The following is a 26,394-nucleotide window of genomic DNA, read 5'->3' on the forward strand; positions in this document are numbered from 1 at the left end:
GATATTGGAAGTGTATAACTGGATAACTTCACATGAATTATGACACACAAGTAAGGGGAATTTTTTTCATTAACTTTTTGATATTGTTTACTGTTGTTCAACATTGGTTACTATTGACCCCTAATACAGTTTATCAGAAAATGTATTATTTCCATTATACATGAAAGCATGAGATTAACATTTTTTCTTGGCTATCATTACAAACTGCATCAGATAAGTAACATATAAAAAAACTGAGTGGAGTATTCCTTTAATCCCATTTTGTACTGCTGGGGTCCATTGCTTATCGGACAAAATCAGGAACTAATCCAATACCCGGCACCATTCCATCACAAGGCCCAGATTTGAATTTACAGAGAGCCAGATAAGACTTGCCAGTTAATGTAATCTGCAAGAGTTTGGGATGTGGGAGGAGAAAGAAAATACCTTGAGGAAAACTCATATAAACATGGAGAGAACATGAAAAATCTACACAGACATTAGCTAGGTACAGAACTATAGTCTGGGACATTGGGTTCATGAGTTAGCAGTGCTAACTATTTTTCCTCTGTGCCTCCCACACAAACTCATAATATGACCTTAAATTAAAGCAGCAGTTCCTAAACTATAATGAGTAGTCTACAACCTTAAAGCTTTGACCACAGCACTGAGTGCCAGCATTGCATGCAGTGATCAAGCTGGTATTTCAATCCAGGCTTCTGGAACTGTGAGACAGCAGTGCTGGAAAATTGGGAGTATACAGAGAAAATCCCATGGGAAGAACATTTAAGACAGTAGCCAGAGAAAAGCTATCAAAATGATTGTATGCTTTTGGGAATTATTGAATGAATGAAATTAAATGGAGAATGTGTAAATGAAAGATAAAAATAATTTAAAGATGGAGAAATAAATAAAGTTTCAGATTGCATAGAGTGCTTTCACTTTAAGCACAGATCCCACAACAAGAACAAAAAGCAAAAAGCAAAGCCATTAATAATAATGTGGTGAATTTACTTTTCTGAACTGAGAACAATATGAGGCTCCAGCAGACCCCCGTGACCCTGTGTTCGGATTCAGCGGGTTGGAAAATGGATGGATGGATAAATACTGATGTACTATGTATGGTATTCTTGGCTGGCATAACATTTTTGTTTACATCAGTGCTCAAGATATAAAGGATGGACTACTAAATAAATATCAGTGCTGGACCACCAATTACACTATGTAACTGATTTTTCAGTTCATTATTAAAATAAACTTCTGATCTTATTGAAAAAATATATTAAAAAGATTAATTATTAGCAAAGATTAGCGCTATTACATCATAATTCAAGTACCCTGCATTTGAATCCAACTCCCATTTGCTGTTTGTGAGGAATTTCCACATTTTCTCCATGTCAGCATGGGTTTTCTGATAATCCAGTTTTCCTCCCACATCCCAACAGTGTGCTTTTTATTTGTTATGGTGAAAGCAAATTGGTCTCTTGCGAGTGGGAATATGTATGTGCAATAGTGGACCAGACTTATGCCCTATCTAGGTTGGTCTCTGTCTTACACCCAAAGCTGTAGTGATATTCTCCAGCCCTCACTTGACACCTAAATGGTTAAAGTCGGTTTAAAAATATTATAAAATTGATTATCTCCTGCCTTAATGAGGTCAATGTGGGCAGGGTTAGAACACTATGCGACATATTGACTGTACAATTGTAGCCCTCTGCAAAGTTTATACCATTTTCAGTTATGGTTCTTAATGTATACATCTGCAGTTTAATTTTCAGAAACAAACTATCAAAAGCCACTTTCTAGAACAGATGTTATAGCTCTTCCTACTGAATTTATAAAGAATGCTTCTGCTTCTATGTAAATATACTGGTATCAATGTATAGTGTGTCCTTTTAAAAAATGTGTATGTTTGACCTATATATTTTTCACAGTATTTATCTCTGTATTGCAAACACATGTTCGTGAAGTTGATTGGTATATCTAAACATGGGAGCCATATGTGCATGTCTGTTTGTGTGAGTGTGTTGTTCAGTGTATTGTTCATTGGACTACCATCTAGGGCTGATTTTTGATGCTGCGAAGATTGGGTCTGACACTTATGACCGTGAATTGGCGTAAGCTGGTGATAATAATGGATGTATGTAGTTTCCCTGAATCTTTGGAAATCCTCTGACAAGAGAAAAATAAACGGAAGCAAATATTTTGTTAAGTAATTTTAGGCTTTCGGGTAACACTGCTTGTTTAGAAATTTTTTATGGCTTATATGTTAAGAGCAAATCATAGGTTGGCTGGTTTGCCTGTGTAACATAATACTTTGCCTCCAGTTCTCATGGAAGTAAATTTGACCAAGATGGTGCATTCATTCTTGTGAAACGGAGTTATGCATTTAGATGTTTTAGAAGAATATTGAGGTATTTCAGAATTTACCTCCTGACAGTTGAAATTTACTTCAGGTTAGTGTGAATAATCTGTTTATATTCAGACATTTGCCAATCTCAGAAATATACAGTAAATTTCTTAAACAGCAGCTATTGTTTGTGTTCCTAGCTAAGTCTTCTATTACCCTCAATCAGTTTGTAAAGGGATTTAGACAAGTAAACAGAAAGTTAGGATTGTATTCTGTGGTTATTAAAAAGAACACAATTACTTCTCTGCCTTGATGTCACCAGGGTGCAGTACCTACAGAACAACATATTAATACTAAGTACTCCAAATATGGTATAAAAGGCAACAAAGAATGTAGCTTTCAAGCCAGGAAGAAAAGACAAAGACCTTTAAGTACACATCAAAAGGTATGTCAGAGATGCCTAGAATCAAAGGTTTTGCATTCCCAGAGATGGATTTCCATGAAAAGTCAGGGTATCTTCCTTTTAGCAGCATGTACATCCTATATGTGATTTCAGAATGAATTTGCATGTTCTTCTCTGTTCTTCTCAAACATGTTTTCTGATTAAATAATATCTTTAAATGGCCACATTAATTAGTTGGCTGGCATTCATCTCAGGTTGTTTTTTTCCTATTGTTTATATAATAGGGTCTTGATTACTTTCACCATAACCAGAATAAGCAAATAATCAAAATGAGGACATGGACACGATATCTAGCTTTTGTTTATGTACCATGTTTGATTACATATGCATCTTCAACGTAAAGATGCTTAATTAAAGGAAGACTTGCTTTCATAAATGTTAGGTTTCTGTAACACTGGACTGGAACCAAATTTTTAAGGTTAATAATTTTGTAATATAAAACTATTGGTGTTTTTAAAGTTTCACCTATTTTCATCAGCAAAAAGTATTCAACAGTGTATTATGGACTATTTCTAGTATAGTATGTAACTATAAAAAATCAATAGTTATTATGCTTTCAACAGTTCAAGCAACCTTAATATTGGTTTAGTGATGACTGCTTATGGAGAAAGGGGCTAAGCATTTAGTTTGGTAGAAAACTGTCTTAACGTAGAGGCAGAATTTCAAAGATTATAGTTTCCTCTGTGCTTAAGGGGCTTCTGGGTCTGGGACAGTGATTGCATGATGAACATTAGAGATTTCTGCCGAGGTTAAATAGTTAAGACTGATTTGGGGGTTATATGTTGCAAAGGTCCTATTTTAGCTGCTCATTGTGACTGACTACAGTTTTTGTTGCCCAAAAAATGTAAATGTTAACAAACTAAAAAATATTATAGAATTATGAAGAATGATTTTTCCAGGTCATTTAACATCTAGTATACAGTAGTGTCAATTTATGTGGTTTTTTTTTATTACTTTCAGCTCAGCCTATTCATCGCAAGTCAGAGATTATGATACACGTATGCTACTGAGATTTCCTCAGCGAGTAAAAAACCAAGGAACATCAGACTTCCTGCCGAGCAGACCACGTTATTCCTGGGAATGGCACAGCTGCCACCAGTAAGGAAAAAAAAAATGATTGTAATGTGTCATTAGGTTTAGTAAATTGCATAAAGGAACAGTTATACAGAGCAAGGAAAATTCCAGTAATAACTATTCTTTCCCATAATTGAGCATATCACTGTTCATGAACTGTAATTGCTACATGAACTATAAGTGTAAACCTTTTTTTTTGCTGTTAGTCATGCATTTTTGAAACTTTGAAACTGTATTCTTGGGTTAAATCCAGTGTCTACAGTTACTAAGAAGTACTCATGTCTCACTCCTACAAAATCAACTAGAAATACTTGAATGTCTCTGTAGGTCTTGATACAACTATCTACAAGGACATTTATTAGACTCTTTCTGCTTGTTAAATACTGTAAATTTTCCACTCTTTTCCAAAAGTTGTCAGAATGTTTTTGGGAGTTGTACTAAGAACTTTTAGGAAGAAAGCAAAAGGAATTTGTAATCTCTGCTTCCTTCTTATCTCATAGAATCTTTCATTGTCTTGAATTGATGTCTCACGTAGACGTTCTAGTGAAACAGTCGGAGGATATTAAGCTGGTGTTGTGAGATCTAAATCATCATTTGTGTAGATGACAAACATTCATGTTTAAAAGCCTTAACAATTCAGAGTTTAATGTACTATTTCTCCTCCAGGCATTTCCACAGTATGGATGAGTTCAGCCACTATGATTTATTGGACGCCAGCTCACAGAGAAGAGTTGCTGAGGGGCATAAGGCAAGCTTTTGCTTGGAGGACACCTCTTGTGACTATGGCTACTACAGGCGATATGCCTGCACATCCCATACACAGGTACAGTTATGCAATTTTGCAATAATTTTGATTGGAGTTTAAAGACTGCTACAATCTGAAAAGAAGTGTATAGCAGTAATGGATTTAAGAATATTTTGTGCTACAATAGGAAAACATTGCAAAAAAATAAAACTGTTAGAAACATGCCAATTAGATACCATAGGATCATACTTTTCTACCTGATCTCTTTGTCTGTTTTTACTTGGTCCTATAAACGTTTCTCATTCAGATCTGGTAGGTAGGTCCAAGTCAAGTCAATGACAGTATACAACGTTTGGTCACCAAATCCACTATAATAACATAACATAATTCTCAAATCCACTAAATCCAATTTAGGGTATTGGGGAGGCATTGAGGTTGAGCTTCTGTCTATTCCAGCACCACTAGGTTCAAGGGCACTGGGCTCCCAGCAGAACAAGCTGGGCTACACACTTTCATATTTGTGTTAAATATATGCCTTTGCAATAAACTGAAGCATATGTAATTATGAAGTAATCTAAACAAAACCAGATATGCTTTGTATATGTGTAAATTTGACCATGTACAATTACGATATACTGAAAACTGCTTAAACACTACAGGAGAGCTTTACTATAACTTTCAGTGCCAAATTCATGTCAAGGATGAGTCCAAGCAGACTGATTGAATAACGATTGGCAAATATCTACGAGGTTGTTAACAGAGGCACATATACTTATCAAGCACACAGAATAATAACAACCAAACACATAAAATGGAAGCACCAATGAAATCAGTAATTAATTAGTCCTATAGATCAGTGGTCCCCAACCTTTTTGATAGCAAGGACCACTTTATTAGATGCAAATTTTTCCATGGACCGGTTGGGGGGGGGGGGGGCACTTTTATACACAATTTACATAACATTTCTATTATTATTAAGTTATTAAGCAGTTCGCATACGTTTGCAACCCGAGATGTTTCTTCTTTTTTTGCATATAACAAAGACATATGCTTTACATTTGCCATTCCTACAGATTGCACATCACAAACATTAACACTGTTATCGTTTTTTTCGTGTCTGCCGTTTCTATAGGAGGGTGACAATAAGTTAAATTCCAATGGATGTTTTTCAAATGTTGACAAGCAATAAACAAAAGGTAGGAAAGTTCGAAGAAAGAGATTTTGTTTACAATGTTTCTGTTTGGGGATCGTTGTGCAAATGTGCACAGCTGAGCTGCGACAACAGATCTAACTGCTCTGTGGATGATTTGTTCAAGCATTTCAAGGTCACTTCATTGTAATGAAAGCATCTGCTGAATGTACTTCGTAGTAACGCGATTCTATAGGCTCGTGTCATATGGGGAAACTGTCGGGACCATAAAAATACTTTGTTGTAATACTCTCTCACCTCGGTCTCTCTCCTCTCTCTGCGCCGCTGCAAAGCCCCGCCCGCCAAGCGTTCTGAAAAGTCTGAGTGAGTCTCCGTTGCCGGCAGTTCTCTCGCGGCCCGGCTGTCAGACGGCTGCGGCCTGGTAGTGGGCCGCGGACCAGGGGTTGGGGACCCCTGCTATAGATAACAGAGTAAGCTGTAAACAAATCCTTGGCCATAATAAGAGTGATGAGACTAAAGGAACCATAACACATGGTGGCCCTGTCTATGTGACTGTTATGATTCTTGTTACTTCTTGTTATTGAAGTCATGTTGTGTAACATCATCAGTGAGACTTAACTTAAGCCATTGCCACAAGTCAGACCTTATCCAAACTTATGGATACAATCTAAAAACTTTTCACAAGTACTTTATTAAAAGTTATTCTGGTTCTTTATTTTTTGTGTTAGTCTTTTAAGACTTTAAATTTTGTTTCTATATTGAATTTAGATGCACAGTTGTTGGCTTTTTGGTTTTGACCTCTACTTTGTTTTGACTTAATTTTCATTTCCTGGTCCTTTTTTCCTTTGCCATTGTGGCTTGCCAATTCTCCATCTATGACAGTACAGTATAAGTGGAAAAAGGATGGTATGATGGTTGCAACAAAGCTCTTATGTCTGTTTAAACTGATCAGGGAAGGCCAGAAGTACAGAGATAGACAAGAACCAGGTGGTTGAAATTACCATGCAAATAATTGAAAAGTAATTTGTCTTCTTGAAAAACACTCCGATTGTAGGCCTTCTTCAGTTAGATACCATAAATCTTTCCTGTCCAATAAAAATAAAAAAAAATGCAAAGAGATAAAAAAATTAAATTCATAGAAATAAACAATGATCCGAGGAAATAACAATGGGCTTTCACATATGCATGACGGTAGAGCACCAGCTTAAGGACAGGTTATGTCTTAAATGCACATACCCTTAAATCACATGACTGTAATTAATGTTGCTGGGCAACTCAACAAGATGGTTGCAGAAGTCAAGAAGCTTATGGAGGTTGTGGTCAGTAGCATGCATGCATATGGGTGAGGGCCAAAGTTCAAAGATGATCTTGGCACAATCTGGCAAAACGGTAAGTGCTGACTCCCGCTATACCTTTCAATTTTATTACATACTAGGGAGGCTTTGCCCTCTGCTCACTTTGCTCGCCAACTCCCCTGGCCTGCGCTACGCGCCAGCCACTTCGCGTCTCTGCCGCTCGCGTATGTGGTTTTCACTTTCACCAAACAACAAATCTTTTAATTTTCATGGATACGCCTCTTCACTGGGAAGAAACACTACTTTTCCCTGATGGCAACACGAATTAGACGATCTACAAGTCTCTGACTTAAAGTTTAAATCTGAACAATATATTCAATCTCTTTTCGCTGTTCCATTATTTCACCAAGTAATAATTTCTGTTTGTTTGTGCTAATGCGATCTTTACTATCATTTTTCTGAGACTTTCGAAGTTTAGTACTTTCATTATCTAAAACCTGCTCTGCATGTGTATTGTGCCAACGTTTTTGAATTCTTTACGACTTTCTACTTTGTCATCAACTTTTTGTGTTTTATTTCTGGCCCCGGGTGTGGTTAAATCTCTTGGCACAAAGTCTTGTCTCGTGGGACATGAAAGTATCTCTCTGAAAAAGTCTTGCCTTATCCCAGGCTAAAAAGTCTCGTCTCATCCCAGGATTTTTTTTATTATAGTACATCCCCCAAATTTCGCGGGGTTACGTTCCTAGAGCACCCGCAAATTGTGAAAAACTATGAATTTTGGATGTCTATTTTTATAGTTTAAACCCTAAATATGCCCCCAAAACACTTTAATTTAATTTCAAACTCAGCTTAATAGATTACCTAAAAAAAAGAATGTAAAGGTAAACCCATATACTGCACAGTACTGTACTGCTATGTCTCCTGCAGTGCTAGAATGTAAAATACCGATGTTACCGCTATATGTACTGTAATTCATGAAAGCATGTTTTCATTGCCAGAAGCCTTAGAAGGTGCAGGGCATTTCGAAGGCATCTTGGGGATTTAAGCCTTAAACTGCCACATACTTGGGGGTTAATGGATCCCTGGATGCCAAATACTTTTTGCTGCACTTTAAGTTAACATCACAATTCACAAAGAAAAGTGAAATTATAATGGAACACATTTTTTTATTCATGCAAAGAGCGTCACAATTACTGCAACACTGATAATTTTACACACTGCTAATGAACTGTAAAAACTATTTAAAAAACTACTGGAACAATATGTACAAGGTGTAACTGACGCCATGGATGAAATCGCCGAGCTAACTGTGCTTGAACTGGCTGCACGCAAGCACACAGAGGTAAGTGCTGATGCTGGCAGGCTAGTCTAGTGCAGCGGCTCAGGGACAGTGAGGCTGCAGTGCTGCAGGATGTCACGCTTGGCTCACAGAGATTTACACAGAAATACAGGAGATTGTAGAGACAGGAACTTTATTCAAACACTTCAAACAAACATGTCTCTTTCAGAAGTAAAACGAGCTCAGTATGCAGTTAGTTCTCATTTAAAAGAATAGGCAAATATCATAAGGGAGCACAACAGGAGCGGGACCCGCAACAGGAGAAGAGGATATCTGGGGGAGGAGAGAGAAACAAAGCAATCAGCCAAAAAGGACAGGTGCTGTTCAGGCACTCAATTACAATGCTACAATAGGTTCAATCAGTGTATTTGGAAGACTAACAAAATTGAGCAAGTTCATAAATTATTAAAATGTTTTAAAATTTAAAAAAAATCTATTAAATGAATTAAAGTGTATTGAAATGTATAGAAACTACAAAAACAGAAAAGAAAAAGCTGCAAAAAAGTTAGTTCATTAGAACTTTTTTTTTTTTACATAATCTAATAATAGTATTGAAGTGGCAAAATGCCATGGTGAGTGTTATGACACTGCAAGGTGTGCAAAGGAGAGAAGGATCAAGAAGAAAACCACAGGGAAACTGAAAGCAAGCAAAACCACAGGTACAAGATGAATCGAAGACACACTGATTTCAGAACCAGAATTTATAATGGAATAGTTGCTCAGAATGGCAATCTTTTATATGATTACATTCTTGACTTCTGGGGTAAGGCCCCCAAAAATCTCACATTGTATAGTATGTAGCAGAGTTTTTGCTGATTGTGACAGGTACCTACTGGGTATGCACAAATATACTTTTGGTTTTACTGCATCATGAAGGAACTCTGATAAATAGACATTTATATGTGTACTGACAATAGTCACGTTTATGTTTCGCATAGGCTGTTAAATTCAACCGAATTAAAAGTGTTTTCCTCCTGATTTTCTTTTGTATTCTATGTCTGGTGCATCACGTTGCAGTGTCCATCAGTAGTCAGCAAGCATTGACGGATTCCAGTTGCCCTGGTATTGTTTCTCCATCGTAGCAATGTCCTGGTGAAACCTTTCACCATGTTCGTCACTGACAGCACCGAGATTTGCAGGGAAGAAGTCCAAGTGTGAGTGGAGGAAATGAATCTTGAGTAAAATGTTGCACTTTATTGTCTTGTAGTTTGGGGCTCTGTAATTGCCCAGAAAATTGTCAACAACATCTTTGAAGGCTTTCCAGGCAATTTTTTCCAGCCCAACTAACAGATCTTCAAACCGCTTGTCACTCATAACATGTCTGATCTGGGGACCAACAACAATGCCCTCTTTGATCTTGGCGTCAGTTATTATTGGGAACATCTGTCTTAAATAATGACAATCTTCACCTTCCTTGTTCAGTGCTTTCACGAAATTCTTCATGAGTCCCAGTTTTATGTGAAGAGGAGGCAAAAATATCTTTGCCGGGTCGACAAGTGATTCATGTGCCACATTTTTCTGTCCTGGAACTAACTTTTTACAGAGTGGCCAATTCTCTCGAGAATAGTGCGACTCTTTGGCACGGCTGTCCCATTCACAGATGAAATAACAGTACTTTGTATAGCCAAGCTGCAGTCCTAGTAACAGAGTAATGACTTTAAGATCTCCACAGATATTCCAGTTGTACCTGCTGTATTTTTGCATGCTTCAGCAACAGTTCCATATTCTCATATGTTTCTTTTATGTATGCTGCATGGCCAACAGGTACTGAAGGATAAACGTTGCCATTGTGTAGCAGAACAGCTTTCAGGCTTAACATTGACGAATCAATGAAGAGACGCCACTCTTCCGGGTTGTGATCACAACCCAAGGCTTTGAACAATTCTTCAATATCACAACAGAAACAGAGACTGTCGACTTGTGCAAAAAAATTGGTTATATCATGATGTCGGCCTCGGAACACATACATTTTTGTACCTGGTGACAGCAAACACCATTCCTGCAGTCTCGAACCCAGCAGCTCAGCTTTTGCTTTTGACAGACCCAAATCTCTGACCAAATCGTTTAATTTGGACTGTGTTATCAGATGTGGATCGCCTGATGAGCACAGTTCAAAATCTGAGTCAATGTCACTGTCAGAACCCTGCATTGCAGTTTCTTCATCTGGTTCGTCTAAGGTCCAATCTTCTGGTGGTTTCGGAATTGGAAGACTGTCATCATGTGGCACGGGTCTCATTGCTGAAGGCAGATTAGGATATTCAATTGACTTCTTGCTCTTGGTTGAGAAACCAGACATATTAGTCAAACAAAAGTAACAGTCCGTTACATGGTCTTTCTGTTCTCGCCATGTCATCGGAACAGCAAACAGCATCGTCTTTCGAGTGCCTTTGAGCCAGGCTCTCAGACTGACAGCACATGTCGCACAGCAAATGTGAGGTGCCCATTCCTTGTTTTGATCACCAATTTTGCAGCCAAAATACAGATGATAAGCTTTCTTCACAAGAGCAGTCATCCAACATCTCTGAGGTGCAAGTGTATATTCGCCACAGATATAGCAGAATGTATTGCGGCTATTACGACATTGACGAGATATATCGCCCGACACCAAAACGTCTATAGCATCAAGCTTACTTACTGTTATATTGCTACAGATACTATACTTTACTATACTGATACTATACATACACACTGACTATCTATATTAACCAAATGAGCAGGATCGTTGTATGCAAGCCACCTTTATAGCATGCTGAGACAGCGTCAAGCTCATTCAGACCTGCCCAGGCATGCCCAGGATGTCAAGTTCCACAGAACAGCTTCTGACCTGGCCTGATTCCATGCCTGGACATGCCCAGGCTGCACAAACCATTGTTGATAAGTCACTTACGAGAGCTAAAATGTTTGGATACAAATATAAGAAAAAATTATGGCAAAACTGAAGAGTTCTCTGAAACGGTATGTGATGGGTAAATTTTGATGTGATATTTGTGATCAGCACCCAAAAATCTATAAGATACACCCAACAGTGTTCAAGAAGCAAAATCTAACCTAGCAGCAGTGATGGCAAAGTTCAAGTGTAATAAGAGCCACTGCACAATATTGATTTAGTACAGCAACATTAAAGACAATGGACATAATGAAAAGACTAGACTGAGCAGCAGACATGATGCAATATATAGACCAACCCTGGAATAAATTCTGATTAAATCCATCCCTCCATCCATACCTTAGCTTTGCCATCTAATCATCCAGTTCAGGGTAACAGGGTTCATGGTTACAAGAATTACATCCTGTACTGGTGCCACTGGCAAGCTATTTGCGCACAATGGATGATGCATCAGTCCATCTCAGGACATTAATACACATACCCATATTGATTCATATGGAGCTAATGTAGAGCCGCCCATTAGCCTAACCTGAATGTGTTTGAGATGTGTGATATAAAAGATGCTCATATAGCAATGGAATTAATATGAAAGTGCATATTTAACTACTGCAGTACTGTTTTGCTAAAAGTGAATCTGACAGCAAGTTATCTATATGAAAAATGGTAGGAGCAACCGCTCCATGATGGCATTCTTTCTAAATGTCAGGTCTAGATCTTTCAGTAAAGCAAAACCAAGAATAAAATCAAATGTGTAAAAAGGGAAATTCTGTTTGTGATTGTGGTCTTTATAAAATATGTCAAATGTGAGGTGAGAATAAATCATTTTCACACATTTTCAGGAAGAGCCCTGGAATTTTTATTTGAGAATTTCTATAAGAAATATATTGAAGGATTGTGTACCAATGATTTATAGGAATATAAAGATTTAAATGAAATCTTTAGGCTTATAGATGGACTCAGCTTCTGGTCTTGTTCATTCTAGTTCACATCTGTCTGTTCTACCTTTACCAGTCAGCACTGCTGTTAATAATTCATTGGCCAGGAAAGTATTTCTATAAATGTTTGTGAACATGAGAGATGATCCCTGCATTTCAAAACTAAAAAAGAATAGACTGCATCATAATCTAAAGTCTATTAAAAATATTCATTATTTGTTCTTTTACAGGGATTAAGTCCTGGATGTTATGATACCTATAATGCAGATATTGACTGCCAGTGGATTGACATTACTGATGTAAAGCCAGGAAACTATATACTCAAGGTGGGCAGATGTCAAAAATGAAACAAAATAAGTAAATAATATATATATATATATATGTAGTACATGCAGAAATATCATATAGTTGGAAGTAACCGTATATTTATTTTTCCTTTTCTAGGTTAGCGTGAATCCTAACTATCAGGTACCAGAATCGGATTATAACAACAATGTTGTAAGATGTGACATCCGCTACACGGGTCATTACGCATATACATCAGGCTGTAGACTTTCAGCGTAAGTGTTTTATCATATGCATATACTGTAAGTGTTCAGCTTGTACTGTTAATAACACTTGAATATAAGTCCTCATGGAATCTCCTGTACCCAGAAAACTACCAAAAAGACAAAATAATATAAAATATGACATCTTTACTACACAAATGGCTGCAGGGAGCAATGTACCAAAGGGAGAATTCAAAATATAAAATAAACAAAGGTAAAATAAAAAAAAACACACTCTGCAATCCCAGTGCCCTCCTGAACAGGTTTGAACCCCTGGACAGTATATTAGGTCAGCCACAGTACCACAACAAGCACTCCCTTTAACTCCCAGTTTCTATCACTTCAGTCCAGATCTCGTCTCTCTTCCTCCTGCCAGTTGAGTGCTTGATTCATTCTTCTTCCATTTGTACACTTTAATAACATCTGGTTATTAAACCAGGCAGCTTTAAATTCTCCTACAGGGTCACTTCTGATTTAGTCCTGGAATCACCTCTGTGCCTTCTATTTGGTCCAGAAACAGCAGTCCACAAAAAATATCATGTTTCAGGGTGGCCCATCGCCCCTGAACCTTCCATTAGTGTCAGAGGGATATCAACGTCTTATACATTTCCTTCTCTGTATTATGATTAGCAGATTTTATTAATTTATTGCAGGTTACCCTACACTGATTTAAGTAAGTTATACATTTTTTAGGGGTTTCGTAACCTTCTGAGAAAGTAAAACATTTTATAGTGTTATACTTTGATGCTATTTTGTTTTGTATATGGGCATCACCATTTTGTAAGTTCAGCTGTGTAGACATGGTTCCCAGTTCCCTTGGGCATGTTTGAGGAGGTCTGATGTCTTTAATTCAATGGATGATAATTAACTTTCCTGGCTCTAGAACTTTTGCTTTTGTTATCTCGATTTTTTTGTTAGAGATTTAAACTTCATTATTAACAGGTGTAAAGAAGTACAAGACTCGCATAAAGGTTTGGGGTTTCCGGCCCCGTATACTGTCAAAACTATAACGAAATTGCACTGTTAAAGACATGCGTCCAACCAAAGACATTCATCCCTTCGCAGAGGGGAACTTAAATAAGGTGGGACCGGAAACTGGTGACTGGAATGCTGGGAGGAACCGAGGAGCGTTGTGGGTAATGACGTCATCAGATCAGGCCAGAGGAAGGGACGGAAACACGGAAGTGGCATCTTGAGCACGTTTACGGGGTTGTTGCATCTGGTTTTCTGCGGGAATAAAAAAAGAAAAGGTTAGTGCCCCGTCTCCAACCCCTGGCAGGCTGTACGCTGCTCATCGGGTCTTTCCGCGGCCCCCTAAGCGCGCGTGCGTGACACGACCCCCCCCTCCAGCCCAGACCCGCTGGGTCGGGCGGCCCGAACCCAGAGGTCGTGGACCCGGGAGAGAGCATCAGCATTGGCCTGCAGGTTACCCCGACGATAGGTGACGGCAAACTTGTACGGCTGTAGGTCCAAAAACAACCTGGTGACCCGGGGGTTCGTCTCCCGGTGAACAGCCATCCACTGGAGGGCGGCATGGTCTGTCACAAGGGTGAACTCCCGGCCCAACAGGTAATACCTCAGGTGCGTTACCGCCCACTTGCTCGCCAGGGCTTCCCGTTCCACCGCAGCATATCTCGTCTCCCGGTCCAGCAGTTTCCGGCTCAGGTAAACAATAGGGTGTTGACACCGTCGATGCTTTGGCTCAGCACGGCACCAAGACCTGTGTCCGAAGCATCGGTCTGGAGGTCAAAAGGGAGAGAAAAGTCATGGTAGATTACGCAACCCGATACCCGGAGGCAGTTCCGTTGCGCTCTGCTACTACAAAAAATGTCGCACGGGAACTAGTTATCCTTTTTTCCCGAGTAGGTATACCCAAAGAAGTCCTTACGGACCAGGGTACACCATTCACTTCAGATACGTTCAGGGAGGTTGCTAAGTTACCATGACTAGTATGTATTTAAAGCCACGGCTTGAAGACAGCAGGGGGCCAACAAGATCGACTCCGATCCTTTCAAATGGGACATCGATAAGGGGAATCGGAATGAGTGGAGCACGGTCCCTTCGGGGTATCTGCCGTAACTGACACTCGGGGCAAGACTGACAGAAACGGCGGACCTCCACATTGATTCCGGGCCAATAAAACCGGAGCTTAATTCTCTCCAGTGTTTTCTTGGCGCCGAGATGGCCGCCAAGGAGGTGGGCGTGTGCTAGCTCACAAACCTCCCGCCGGTAGGTTCATGGCACTAGCAACAGCTTCCGTACCTCGCCTTCATGATCCGCCACTCGATACACCAGATCATTCTCCAAGACAAAGTAGGGCCCCGAAGGTATGGGAACACGCGGCGTGTTGCCGTTAACTGACACAATATCATTTCGGGCAACCTTTAGAGAGTCATCATTCCATTGCTCTCATTTGAATGAGGCTGGGGTGGATTTAAACTGACTATCCACCCAGCACAATGGATCCAGGGGGCTGACGCTGACCGGCTGTGCCTGAACTTCCAGTTCAGGGTCCGTCACCAAAATATTTTCCCCCCTGGAATCTACGTCATCAATGGTTGCCGTAGAGCACGGCGTGAGGGCCGCGGGGACGGCAGCCTGCCCGTCCATAATAAGACCCAATCCGGCGGTGGGAGTGACGACGGTCTTACCGCAATTGCTATCAGACCAGTCTTGTCCTAATATAACTGGAAAGGGGGGATCGGGGAGCACGGCAACGGAGCCGTCTTGGTTCGCCCTTCCAGGTTATACAGCAGTTGGCGGACCTATATGACTTAGTCTTGCCATGCACACACGTAACTTTCACCCACCGGGTCATCCACTGTCGCGGTAAGACAAAACGGCGAGCAACAATAGTAATGTTACTCCCGGAATCGAATAATGCCACCACCGAGTGTCCATTAATTAACACCACTCCCGTGTTAGGAACAGCCAAGGGATTAGACAGAGCACAGTACCTTTCTCCTTTAACCCAGGTGCAATCCATCGGCTCCACATTTTGAGGACAGGCAGGCAGGGTATGCCTGACTTCACCACACTTGAAACAGCGGGGCAAAACCGGGGTTCTCTCTTTGAGCTTACCTGGAGGTTCCGCACTGCGTCGGAAGGGCTCAGGGTTGGCGACACGTCCCTGTCGGGTACCACGAGCAGACCTCTCAGCCGCCCCGCCTCGGTTCACCGCTAGCTGACGCTCCAAGACATCCAGGAGACTTTTCATGTCTGTAAACGGGTGTCGCCGGACCTGCTGGGCGAGATATTCTGGCATGCCATTAATAAAGCCCTCACAGGCTACTTGCTCGACTATATGTCGGCCTTGATTGACGTCTGGCCGTAGCCAGCGTCCCATTTTGCTCCAGAACTCAAAGCCCTGGGCACGGCCGGGGCGATCGGGGGTCATACCTCCATTGCCTCCACTCACTCGCCTGCTGGTCCGACGTAATGCCGTATCGGCTTAGTATCTCGGCTTTCAGGAGGTCATACTGGGCGGCTTCCTCAACGGGTAGGTCATGATAGGCCTTCTGCGCGATCCCCTTCAGATACGGCGCCAGTATGGACGCCCATTCCGCGCGTGGCCACTGGTTGCGAGAGGCAGTCCTCTCAAACGTAGAAAGGTATGCCTCGATGTCATCGGCATCTGTCAGAGGCACAATAGGAGGAGGAGGAGGCCGCGCGGGCTCCGGTCTAGCTGCTTCGGCTGCTGTGAGCCGAGATTGTGCTTCCGCCAGTTCCTGCTCGGTGGCGGCTTGTTTCTGCTGCAGGGAGTGCAGCTGGGTCGCCAGGTTGGTTAGCATGGTATTCAGGTCCTGTCCTTCATTCATTTTTCGGACTTCTGTATCCTGCCGACTACGCCAGTTGTAAAGAAGTACAAGACTCGCATAAAGGTTTGGGGTTTCCGGCCCCGTATACTGTCAAAACTATAACGAAATTGCACTGTTAAAGACATGCGTCCAACCAAAGACATTCATCCCTTCGCAGAGGGGAACTTAAATAAGGTGGGACCGGAAACTGGTGACTGGAATGCTGGGAGGAACCGAGGAGCGTTGTGGGTAATGACATCATCAGATCAGGCCAGAGGAAGGGACGGAAACACGGAAGTGGTTACGGGTGGATCAAATGGCATCTTGAGCACGTTTACGGGGTTGTTGCATCTGGTTTTCTGCGGGAATAAAAAAAGAAAAGGTTAGTGCCCCGTCTCCAACACCTGGCAGGCTGTACGCTGCTCATCGGGTCTTTCCGCGGCCCCCTAAGCGCGCGTGCATGACACAGGCTTGATTTTTGGTTGTGATGTTGGCTTGTTCACTGACTACATTTCTTCTTCTGATCCTTATAATTAATCAATCTTTACTGTCTCACTCTGTCAGTACACTTAGACTGTATGCTCCCTAGAGGTTAAGAGATATTTCTTCGCTGACTTCTCTGTCTCTTTCTGTAATCTCACCTTCTGGGCTGCCTGCCGAGCATTCTAGGCATAAGTTACATGATTAAATCTTTACCTGTCTCTGTCACATTCTGGTGTCTCTGCTACTACCCTTCAAGGGCACACTGCATTTCTACACTGGCATAATCCTCTGACTAACCTTCTATATGTCTAAGTCTTTCCTGGAGATTGCCTGCAGGACTTGACACAGTTCTGTGTCAACCTGGTGTTGCTTTTGCCTCTTTGTTTAAGCAAATGGAGATAAGAGGTGACATGATTTCAAATTATGAATGCATTTAGTACAATAGATCTAAACTACTATTTTAAAATAAATTAGGTAGATGGAAACTTGTTAAAGGTAGGTTTTGCAAATAAAGTTGGAAAGATTTTCTTCACACAGAGAATCTTAAACACAAACAATTCATTACCTAGCAGTGTGGTAGACAGTAAAATTGGAGACCTTTAAAACCTGACTTTTTGTAGAAATTAGGTGAATAGGATTGGCAAGCTTCTTGGGCAGAATGGCTTCTTCTTCTGTTCTAATATTCTAATGTTCTAATTTTATATATTAAACTTTTTTAGAACTATGGCTCATCCCAGCAGAACAGGCTGAAAGGCAGGAACCAACCTTGGACAGATGTCCGTCCATCACATTGCCCACTTACACATATACACCACTAGAGTCAGTTTAGAGTCACCAGTTCATCCTGAATGCAGATCTTTGGGAATGAGAAAGGAAAACCCATGCAGACATGAGAAAAATGTGCAACCTGTATATGCTAACCATTGCACTACTGTGTGACCCCAAAAATGATTAATTATCAAAATAAAAGAATTGTTTTATATTATTGAGTAAAGTTGAAATGCAAATCATAAAGGTCTATTTCAGGCTAAATTAAGTTTTGCTTGTGTGGCTTTGATAGGGAGGATTCAGAGTAAGATTAAAGCTGTGACCATTTCCGTTCTTCAGATTACGGTTAAAGCTGAGTAGGTTTCATTTCAGAGTAATTACCATACATATTTGGCAAGAAATGGACAATGCAGTGCCAGTAAAAATGTCTAAAATGGGATCGAATTGCAGAAGACTGATTTGATTTCATTCAGTCTTTGCTGCCTCAGTGCCAAGATGGTGTCTAGCAGTGATCAAGGCCAAGGGAGGCCCTACTAGTGAATAAATCAAGAGTTTATTATTCTAAGGACTTTAAAATGGTTTCTTCAGGGTGCTTTCAGAAGAAAATGAATATGAGTTAAAACATATAAAGCATGAATTTGTCATCTAATATGTGCAAATGTGTATCTTGTTGAGTGGCCGTTTCATACCATGGAATCCAAGCTTTCAGACAAATACTTGTGAGATTCTGCCTCTCTTCCTTTATTTTATGGGTTCTACACCTAAATGTTCCCAGAAATGCTTAACAACATTCATAATTCAGCTGCTCTTGGCAAAAACTAAACAGAAAGTCACATTTATTTGGAAAGGCCTGCATTGTGCCTAACACAGAGCAAAAGGACATTGGACCAAATTTTCTTCTCTAGAGAAATCACCTGACATATCACTTACAGCAGTCAGAAAGATAGATTGTGTTTCCATTCTGCGGGAAATGCTTTGCAGTGATCTCATGAAAATAAGGTTCATGGAATTTAATTTCGAATAAGCCACCTGCTTTTGTAGTTTTTTCTTTTTCACATTTTTAATTATATAAAGAAAATGCGCAATTTATGTAGCTACTAAGTCATTTCGCATATAGATTGTGATTGTGAGGTCATTTCTGGATTATTGTAGCTTCCATCCAGAATCCTAACTTCTGGGATATTCATTAAACAGTAGCTGTGTCCTAGAAAAGTATATGAAAGAAATAAGAATAGCATCTTTATGGGAAAAAAAGTTTGAAAAGAGTAGTTACATTCCTACACATTCCTACATAATAATAACAGTCATGATATCCGCACACCTCTTTGGTTGACAAATTGGATCAAAAAGCATCCATTCTAACATAGATATGAATTTGGAGAATCAAAGTGGAATAAGGTGAATGTGTACTATATGTGTACGTGAAGAGGTAGAATCACTGAGGCTGTGATCAATCTGTAACAATTTACATTGTAATTTATTGCCTGAGTTGTTAAAACTGCAAAACATTAAATCTACTTTATGAACAGTACTGTGATGTCACCAACCCACATATCACAGGCTACAGGAACACTAGTTCAACACTTGAATCCACCTGTTTTTAGAACTCAGCAGAAGGTCACAGACCTGTTCCAGTATATTTTAACCATATGAGATAAAACTATAAGGTAAACTGAATCAGGGTTTGAAAGGAAGACTTGCTAAAAAATATGAAAAGAAGTATCAAGAAGAATCAATTATTCAGGCTAAATGTGGAGAGAGCACTGACTCATATTTTTGAAATTTTATGTTTAATGGAGAAAGGCACATGGCCTACAGAAATACATGTGTCTTTATCAGTCATCATCAGAGCCATTTTTACATCACACACAATCACAGAAAGTGCGTGCTGTACACTGTATCCCTGTTCCAATTACATATTTTTATCTACTGATTGATTTATTAAATAAAAAATAAAAAAATGCAATTTGTTTCATGTGATGGAGCCAAGCCTACAGTATGGTATTAAAAATTAATCTCAGTTGGCTATGGTTTTCGAGAAAGTTAAAATTACATGCAGCATTTAATCATCCATCCATCCATTATCCAACCCGCTATATCCTAACTACAGGGTCATGGGAGTCTGCTGGAACCAATCCCAGCCAACACAGGGCGCAAGGCAGGAAACAAACCCCGGGCAGGGCATACACTAGGGACAATTTAGGATCGCCAATGCACCTGACCTGCATGTCTTTGGACTGTAGGAGGAAACCGGAGCACCCGGAGGAAACCCACACAGACACGGGGAGAACATGCAAACTCCATGCAGGGAGGACCCAGGAAGTGAACCTGGGTCTCCTAACTGCGAGGCAGCAGCGCTACCCACTGTGCCACCGTGCCGCCGCAGCATTTAATCATTTTCTGTAAATTGCATTCTACATTGTAGATAGTAAACATTGCATCAAAGTTAGAGAACTTCATAAAATTACAACATCATCCCTTAGATTTTACCAAGTTTCATGTACTTTCAATGCTGAAATTACAAATGTGACTCTGGTTTCATTTTCACTCTGTCACTGCAAAGTTCACAAGACCTGTCTATGTTCACACTGTTGGAAAGCCAGATATGGGGTTTTTCTTTTTAGTACGTCCTGTTTAATATTATGTCTCTATTGTGAAATACTGAATGGGCAGATACCTTTAAAACTAGTATTGGGGTTTAGAGTCACAAACGAGGTAGGGCTTATGGGATTTGTAGTTTTTGTCTGTTTTTTGTCATTTTATATGTATAAACCAATAGTCAAGTGTTCTGGGTAGACATTTTGAACTTCACAACTCCAACTAGCATCTTCATTGCATCTTCTTACGCAACAACATTCTTTACTTGAGTATTATAGTATGCTACATTACAGTAGATTACTGATGAAACACATGCAGGCATTTAGGTAAAAATTTGATTCAGATCTTTTGTACAAACAATAAACATTAGGTAATTGACAACAATGACAATTCATTTATGTTAAGAGATTTCATATTATATACTATAAAGATAAAAAAAACTATTGTAGATATTCAACACAAGTAAGAAGCATATAGACATGTTAAAATCCAAACACCTGGTGGCAATAAAAACACATATCTTGAGAAACAAAAATTAATGGGAATCAGGATCACAGTATGAAACGATGCATCAGGGCTGTTTGTCCAGCTTTTTCACAGATATTCCAACATTACACAAGAGATATTACTAATGCCTGCTTCCTAGACTGAAATTCTACTTGAGAAGCACCCATTGCACAATTATCCAATCATTTGGTACAGCAAGGTAATAGATACATAAATAGTGGCAGTGAACAGTATATCCACATTAAGCTCTGCTTTACATGTACATTCACATCTGTAGCCTTTATAGGGGGACTACATACAACTGATGAAAAACACGAAAAGAAATATTGTACTTGAGTGAATGACATAAACATCTAATAATGATAATAATATTTACTCAGATTTAACACAATTCTTGCTGATTACCTGTTTCAATTCATAAGAATACCATTTCCTGTAAATTTGCATTTGCATTGATCATCAACAAAAGCCAAGTCTCTAGGAAAAGCAGTAATTGATCTATGGCAGGAATGTTTTATTCATGGATAATTGTGTATAATATGTTCATGAGTAACCAGCTACAGTGATCTGATAATGTTATTATTACTTATTATTTGCCTTTTTGTAAGCCAACTTACAACATTTGAGATACAACTGACTACATTTCTTTTGTGTTTCCAGTTGCAATATAGGCATATGAAGTGACTTTCTCATGGCTACACAGTTTAAATAGCAGGATTTGAACCCACAGCCAAATGGTTTGAAGTGCAAGGCCCAAAGCCTTAGCCACCACACCACAAAAAAAAAAACATTGTGTACAGAAAAGCACTTAGTCAGTTACATTGTACTTCTGATACACCTCATTAACTGACGGCAGTATAAGTGATGCCTATTGTGAAAAATGGTAACACAGCCAGTATCTTGATAATCATAACAATGGACTGTCCCAGAATTGTTTCTGCCTTTCACCTGATGTTTTCAAGACAGGTTCAGTCTTTTAGAAACCTTGTGCTGGATTAAGCTGGATGAGGAAATGGGGGCAATCTAAAACTAAATTAGCTCAGGCAGAATCAAATCTTTTATAATTTTATAAAGCAAGCCTATCAAGTTATTATCTTCATGGAGAATGTGTTAAAAAACAACTAATTTATATTTTACATTTTTTAGGTATTAGTCTTCTTGAATAATGTGTATGAATCTGTGCCAAAGAATGAAGCAAAAACCACCAGAAGAAATTCAACATGGACACATTTTACTGCACAAGGACTGCTTCTTTGTAGCAAAAATCTGCAACTGGATTTCAGCAGAAAAAATTCAATATTTATAGTACAAAAACTTTGGTTGTTAAACATTATAGAGCTAAGATATAAAATGATCAAAAGACATGAAGAAATATTTCAATTCTTTTTGTGTTTGTTTTTTTTATTGTTTATGCTTTCATGTTTCAGTATTGATTATAAACTGCTTTCTTACTTGATGCGATATATGTGATCAAAAATATAATTATACGTTGTGTTATAGTAATCTGAACAGTATGGCAGAACTCCAGAAAGGAAAATCATGAAACAACAAGTTACTCAACTAAGCACATTTTTCAATAAATCTTTAAGGAAATACTTTAAAAAATTTAAATAAATAAATGCACAACAGAAAAGGATAATGAATTTGGTAAAATTGCTTTGTCTATAAAATTTTACTTTAACTAGAAAAAGTTAAATATAAATCATAGGCTTTTTTAAAAATTTTGAGCATGATACAAATTTTGTTCATTTAAGTTGGCTCATCTGGGTTTATAATTCTGAAACTTTGGAAAAAGACAGATGCATATTGCTCTCTTGAACTATTCAGTAAAGTCATTTAACAGGGCACAAAAACCACTTAAGCAATGTATGTGACCACTTTTTCATAGCCCATTAAGTGAAGAAATACTCAACATTTTAATAATTAAATTACAGTACTGACATTCATGTCTTATAGAAAACACATTCATAAGGATATTTACAATAAATTCACAACTTATGAACATGTTCAAATGTATCTGCATCAGTGAATTTAGATCTTCATGAAAATGCTACCACAGGAAAAAGAAGGAAAAAACACTCAATTACAAAATTTTATATCCATCCAAAAAAAAGGAGTAAATATGGCTGCCCTTATTTTTGCAGTCCATTCTTAACATCCTGTGTTCATAGGTGCTATTCATCATTTAATACTTGAAATACCTTTTCAAAAGTAAGATTAAGTAAAAATTGTATTTTTTTTCTTCTTTTTTTTGTTTTACTAATGATGGGGATGATTGCATCCTAAAACGTAACACCACTAAATATTTCAGCTCTGTACACACTTCTGTTTGTCTCATTCCTGTCTTCTAAATGTTTAAAAGCATAAATGTAATTCTTTATTTCTTTACATAAACACTTTTTAACAATTGTATGGCATTCACAAATAGTAGCTTTGTACTCCAATTGCACTTTTATATTCTTACAGTACGTTTCTGTATCTATATTTAACGTTTGGCTTGAATAAATGGTTTGAAGAGTTCTATGCATATTTATTTGTCATACATATTTTTCAATGCTGTGAAAGCTTGTCAGATGATAAATTTTTCACATTTCTTAAAAGGAAAGCACTGACTATGGGATATGGTTTAACTCTTTTGACCTAGAAATCAAATTTCTGATATATTCTGATTTAAAAAAAAACCTGTTTGGACAACTACTCAACTGCAAAATGGTAAAAGAAGGTTATATGCAACTTTATGTTTTTTAATTTATTAAACTGCTATGACTCCAGCAAAATTAATTCAGAATTATTAAATATAGTTTGTATAGACATTAAATAAAGAGGAACTAACTTATGTTGAACATATGTACATTTTTTTCAGAAATACACCAAAATCTTCCCTAGAAAGCATAAATGTAACTTGCCCACTCATTTTTATTTTTTAAAGCATATTTATACTAGCCAAATGTACTGTAAAAGTTTCCTAAAAACATGTTCTAGTCCAAAAACGGACAAATTTACTATAATTTAATTTATTGTTCTAGTGATGTCACTTGTTCACAGCTCCACAAGAGCCTGTATTTACTTGCTCCACAATTTTTGTAACTATAAAATTATTTAGCATAGCACAAATAGCTATTACTGTACACTACTGTGGACTTTCATTTATCCCATCACATAACAAAAATAACTGTTCCTCTTCCTGTTTTTGTCTGTTTACTGAGGCACCTCTTCTCTGAATGAGCTTCATGGACTGATTATAGCCCATACAGTCACTTAAGTGATCTTTCTTGTTTAGTGTTCAATATCTATGCATCTGTCTATGCATCTGCAAGTCTGAAATGAGCCCATCTCCATGTGCATCCACATGAACCTCAAGATTTGTGCCTGCAGGTTTCCACTTATTCTTCTGATGCATGTTATTAATTTATTAGGTTTCTATTTTAACAGTTTTCAATATGCCATCCTGAGCTGTGCTTCTCTTACAGATACCAATAAAGCTTACCTACTGAAATATGTACTGTATGAGTTCACATGTATGTGACGGGTAGGTCACATACCTGTATATGTCTATAAAGTTGGAGCCCAGCTGGAGGACAAATCATGGCAAGCAATTTGGGCAAACCCAGTCTTCATTGATGACTTAAAAGCAAAAAAAAAAATACTAATGACATTAACTTTTACATGATAAAATTGTCAGAACACCTGAAAAACAGTGATTAGCCTGGGCTCTTTAAGGATCACTTGTATTGTGAAATACACATAAATGAGGTCTGCTGCTGGTGCAAAAAATAAAAACAATTTTTAAAATAACCTTTAGATTACATTTTCTTTTAATAACTGTGTATGCAATCGTGAGTCCCAAAACTTGTGGATATGTATCAGAATTATGACTCACATAAAAACCCACATATAACCTTAACAGATGTCATTAATGTTTTGCATTTTTGGCAACTTATGAACCTGGCAGCAGGATTCAGCTTTGGAAGAAAAGCTAAGACATAGTAATACATGCTGTGTCCTACAGGGGAAAATACAGTTGTCCAATTAACCTAACATAGAGATTTTTTTATTATACTGGTCAGTTTTGTTTTACTTAACAGAGACTTTTGTTTTATAAAAACAAATACTGCATTTATCTATATTCATTCATCCATCCATTTTCTAAGCCTGCTTATTTCACTGTGGCAGCCCTGGGCACAAAGCAAAAAATCAGCCCCAGTTAAAACAGCATTATAATGAGGTGAAATATTAACTCATAGGCTTGGCAATCAATCAAACTTGCAAGCTCAAACTCCATACAAATAGTGACTAAGCCAAAATATGTATCTAGGAGTTAAGAGGCATTTGCTCTAACCACTGTAGCAATCAACATACACGCTCTGTCACAAAAAGTGGTTGCACCCTAAAGCAGCAGTTCATTTGCATTAACATTTGCATAAATAACAGCAAACTATTAAAAAGCAAAAGCAATATCAAGCCTAAAATTATGTAACTGCTTCTCCAGAAAGAGACTGGTTTACAGAGAACAAAAGAAGACTAAATTTAGAATCCCACAAACTATACATGTTCTTGTAGAAATGGATCAAGGTGAAGATGTCACATAGAAAGTGCTGGAACATAACAGACAGAGGTGGTCTGATATTGTGCCAGTGGGAAATGGAACCAGGAAACAGAAGGTTGTAAATCAATGGCAGGATCTCTTTGATGTATTACAGAGTGGGCAAACTGACTTTAACAATTAACAGAGCTGTACAGTTAACACAGGCAATTGTACACCACGTTGTGACACCCACAGATTTGGTGGTGTGCCATTCTAGAACATTGCATAAATTACACCATCGTCCACATTCACTCAGTGTGCAAATTCAGTCATCCTCAGTCACAAGAAAAAAGTGGGCTCATGACTAAAGGTGACATCAACAAAAATAATCATGATTATTCATTTTGCTTGGATTGATCATAACAGTTGTACAAAAAACAAGAAATCAGAGATCAACTAAAATTTTCTTTAATTCATAATGAATTAAACATATATATTTTTTTATTTCATACTTTAGTCACAAGCCTACACTTGGAGAGAAATAGAATGGGGAGGAGTATAAAAAATCCACAAGATGGAAAATAAAACAGTAGAACATCCTCCAGGGACGGCTGATAACTAATTAAAGCTGATACTATTGTGGTACAAGTTGTTTTTGGATAACCTTAAGGCAGAATAGTTTGCTGGAATCCCAGAGAGTTTTCATTACGATAAATGAAGCGCAGGAGTTTTCTTATTTTCTTTTTCTGAGTCTGAAATCTAACTAAAAAAATCCCCTGATAATGATTTGGTTTTCCCTAATGTGCCTACCATTCTAAATAAAACTTCTTTTCTTGTGAAAGACATAATGCCTCTGGGCAGTCCTAGCAGAAACAAAATATCTTTTTAGCACACAACTGGTAGAATAGCAGAGGAAGCATCCTGATGTTAAGAGACACTTGTGAAATGAGT

General features: G+C 38.5%; 1 protein-coding gene across 1 annotated transcript in view; it reads left to right on the forward strand.

The window, feature by feature from the left end:
• LOC114654618 (protein-lysine 6-oxidase) overlaps positions 1 to 23,437 on the forward strand; it is a 32,070-nt gene extending 8,633 nt beyond the window's left edge. The window contains exons 3-7 of the mRNA XM_028805253.2: positions 3,753 to 3,890; positions 4,533 to 4,689; positions 12,448 to 12,543; positions 12,662 to 12,777; positions 22,065 to 23,437. Coding sequence (XP_028661086.1) covers positions 3,753 to 3,890; positions 4,533 to 4,689; positions 12,448 to 12,543; positions 12,662 to 12,777; positions 22,065 to 22,071 — 514 coding nt within the window. The 3' untranslated portion in view covers positions 22,072 to 23,437. The remainder of the gene's footprint in view (positions 1 to 3,752; positions 3,891 to 4,532; positions 4,690 to 12,447; positions 12,544 to 12,661; positions 12,778 to 22,064) is intronic.
• Positions 23,438 to 26,394: the final 2,957 nt, after the last annotated feature.

Source organism: Erpetoichthys calabaricus, chromosome 7, assembly GCF_900747795.2.
Source record: "Erpetoichthys calabaricus chromosome 7, fErpCal1.3, whole genome shotgun sequence".
NCBI lineage: Eukaryota > Metazoa > Chordata > Cladistia > Polypteriformes > Polypteridae > Erpetoichthys > Erpetoichthys calabaricus.